Source organism: Buceros rhinoceros, unplaced genomic scaffold (genome assembly GCF_000710305.1).
Source record: "Buceros rhinoceros silvestris isolate BGI_N320 unplaced genomic scaffold, ASM71030v1 scaffold18500, whole genome shotgun sequence".
NCBI lineage: Eukaryota > Metazoa > Chordata > Aves > Bucerotiformes > Bucerotidae > Buceros > Buceros rhinoceros.
Window position 1 is genome coordinate 47,650 of NW_010391535.1, and position 3,234 is coordinate 50,883.

At 55.5% G+C, this 3,234-nt stretch overlaps 1 protein-coding gene across 1 annotated transcript in view; it reads left to right on the forward strand.

The window, feature by feature from the left end:
- The window catches only part of EPS8L2 (EPS8-like 2), a 32,013-nt gene extending 28,779 nt beyond the window's left edge, over positions 1-3,234 (forward strand). The window contains exons 17-19 of the mRNA XM_010142248.1: positions 1,420-1,603; positions 2,477-2,609; positions 2,931-3,234. Of these exons, the coding sequence (XP_010140550.1) occupies positions 1,420-1,603; positions 2,477-2,609; positions 2,931-3,002 (389 nt within the window). The 3' untranslated portion in view covers positions 3,003-3,234. The remainder of the gene's footprint in view (positions 1-1,419; positions 1,604-2,476; positions 2,610-2,930) is intronic.

Consider the following 3,234-nt stretch of genomic DNA (forward strand, 5'->3'; position numbering starts at 1 on the left):
GCCCCGAGGAGCTGCCGACTCACCTCACGGTGCTCAGGCAGCATGGGTCTGCTTGCACCCTCCTTCCAGCCTGAGCTTCCTCCTTTCCCCACCAAAACCTTCAAGTGTGTCTCAGCAACCGCTCACGCTGGGGTCAATCCCTCTCTCTCACTTCCTTTGCTCTTGTCTCCTGCCACACACGTGGTGCCCGCCTGGCGTGGTCCTTCAAGTGGTTTCAGAGACATCCCAGCCAAATGCAAGACTCACATCGCTCCCTGTGGGGTCACAGAGCGTGACAGAGCCCAGGAGCCCTGCTCACCCCCCGCCGTACACCTGCAGCAGGTTGCATCCCCCAGGCCACGAGCAGGGGCCGTCCCCTGATCAGCTCCGTGGACTCCTGGAAGCAGGAGCCCTTTGGGGACAGTGGGAAGCCCCATAATGTGAGCGGGATGGACACGTGTCTGTTAATAACGCTGAGCCCTCAGGAAGTCCATGGAACAAGTGACACTAGGTGACATGTCACTGCAGCGTACGAGCGTGCTGCTCACCCCCAGTTTGTGCTTCCTGGCACCCCCACTCGGCTGCACAGCGAAAGCTGGAGCTCTGAGGACTTGGACCTGCTGCTTCTTGGAAGCAGCAGAGAGGACTGAGAAGTCGAGGGAGCAGGACTACAGCCCAAACCACAGCTCCAGCTGTAGGTACTCATGGAGCTGGCCTTCCAGCTCAGGCGACAGCCAAGGGGCAACACAGGGGCACAGAAAAACGGGAACCTCGTTCCCTGAAACACAGACAGGCCTCGCCGGCCTCCGCTGGCTCGTGAGATCTGGGCTGTTTCCCCTCCCTGCTGTAAGTGTGCGGGGCAATTTCCCTGTTTCAGTAGCACAGGGGGAATGGAGTCACGCCCAGACAGGAAGATGACAAAGTAAAGCAAAAGCACAATGGCCACGCCAGACATCAGGGGAAAGGGACCCTGTCCCTTGTCACCGCTTGACAGCACCGCTGGGAGCAAAGACGCTGTCGCATGAGCAGCTGGCTGCTGTGCTCGATTCCTCCCCTCCATCGGCCAGAGAAGGACTGCAGGGATCCAGGTTTCTCCCAAAGAGCGAGTGAGGTTTCAAAAGCCGAAGGAGGTTGAGAGTTTGGGCTTGGCAGGGCAGGGGAGATCCCCGCACCCGCTCCAGCCGCCAGGCTGTGGCGGTTTCCCTTCACATTGTTGTGCCTGATGGAAGTTTGAACCTGTTGCTCTAAATGCACTTGAGTTTGTCCTTTAACTCAAACACAAAAGGAAGTGCTTCCCTTTAGCATACTTACGGAGTTCAAAAATGCCGAGCCCCATCCTGATCTTCCTCACGATTTCCCCCCACACATTAATTTAATAGGATTTGTGGCTGAAAACTTGATTTCATTCCCTACTCTCTACCTTGTGCCTTGTTTCCCCAGAACTTATCCATCAAATGGACGAGCTGAACGACGAGCTGCTAAAGAAGATCACAAACAACAAAATTCAGCCTCCCCAGAGGAACTTCAAAGTCGAAAAGCCTCAGGGAGTTTTCGTGCCCCTCACCTTCGAATCCAGCACCGAAGAGGTCAAAGCTTGGCTGGAGGCAAAGTCATTCAGCAAAGAGTAAGAGCCGCTTCCCTACCCTACAGAATGCTGGTCCTTCATTTGCAGAGGAGTGGGGAGGCACTTGCAGCCCCTCAGCTGGATTAGTCACTCGTATTTGCGTCCAGAGCCTGTGTTGCAAATTAGATTTCAGCCGCATTAACTCTGGGCTATATATAACTGGAACATCCCGAGCCCAGACAGACTCCCTTGCTTCCTTCACTATCAAATAAATCTCGTCTGCAGAGAAAGACCTAATGAGTAGCTGCAAATAAAGGAGTGGTGTTGCCTTTTCACCCCACTCAGAGCCACAGGCTGCATGATGTCCTGCCACGGGTGCTCGCCCGGCCCTGGTTGGCCAGTTCAGAGTGCTGAATTTAGAGAAAAAACAGTAACGCTCTAAGTAAACCCCTGCCCTGCAGCGCAGATCCCAGATGACTGCCTGTCTCTGGAAAACCATCTCAGAGGAAGCGCCAGACCCTCAGGCAGGACCAGCACATCTCCCCAGCCCCCAGGGACGGGCCACGGAGCTGCGTGTGGTCCGGGGTTACGAGTCAGTCCCTGTAGAGCCAGCTAAGAGGAGCTCCAGGAGCGCTCCCAAATGCGACGCAGCTGCGGTGACATCACTGCAACGCCCATGGGGTTGGCTGGGGACACAGTGGGTGCCAGGGAGCTACTGTCCTCACCCGCTCCTCATGGCCTGCTGTCATCCCCACCAAGAGCTTGGGTTACCCAACAGCTGCCAGCCTGGCACGGCCCAGGGCCTCCCGGTGACGTGGTCCTGGGCAAGGGGCTGCACGTCAGCTGCTCCCAGCCCTTCTACCTCGACTCCTCACCGTCAGCAAGAGGCCACACGTGCCACAATGATCATCTCCTTGCTTTGTGTCTTCCCAGGACAGTGGAACACCTTGGCATCCTCACCGGAGCTCAGCTCTTCTCCCTCAACAGAGAGGAGCTGAAGAAAGTGTGTGGTGACGAGGGGAACCGAGTATACAGTAAAATCACGGTGGAGAAAAACCAGCTGGAGGTAAGTGGCTCTGACCGGAAGGGTGCCTGCTCCAGCAGTGGCAGATACCCCAGCAAACAGAGGTCTTTGTTTTATAAAAACAAGCCAAACCCCAACCAAACCTACACCACCAGAAACCCACAGCACCTCCAAATGCTGAGAAGTCTCCTGAGAAAAAGGGACCCTGGTCTGCGAGGCAGATCGCCCCGTCTGCCCCATGAATCCGCTCCTCAACGGTGTCACTCACCCTTCGAGGCCAGCGCTGCTCTGACAGTGTTCCTGAAACACTGCCACTACAGCCTCAACTCCGAACTCAACCCTCCTCTTCTGTTTCCATTCCAGAAAAGCAGAGGGGAGACAGAGCTCCAAGAAATCATGAAGCGTCGCCAGGAGAGGATCGATTCCGCTAATTAAAATCTATCTGCTTTATTTCCGCTCTTAGTCGTAGTAGTGCAGACAAAGGGGAGGCAAGCGATGAGCCCCAGGGCAGGGTGGAGGCAGCCCGGCCCCACACTGACTCTGGTGGTGGTGGCAGCACCACCACGGTGACCATTTCCCAAACACTGTTTATGAGGGTAGACGATAAGACCGCGTCCCTTTGGGAAAGGTGTTTTAATATTGCATGAAGTACTTTTTTTTTATATAT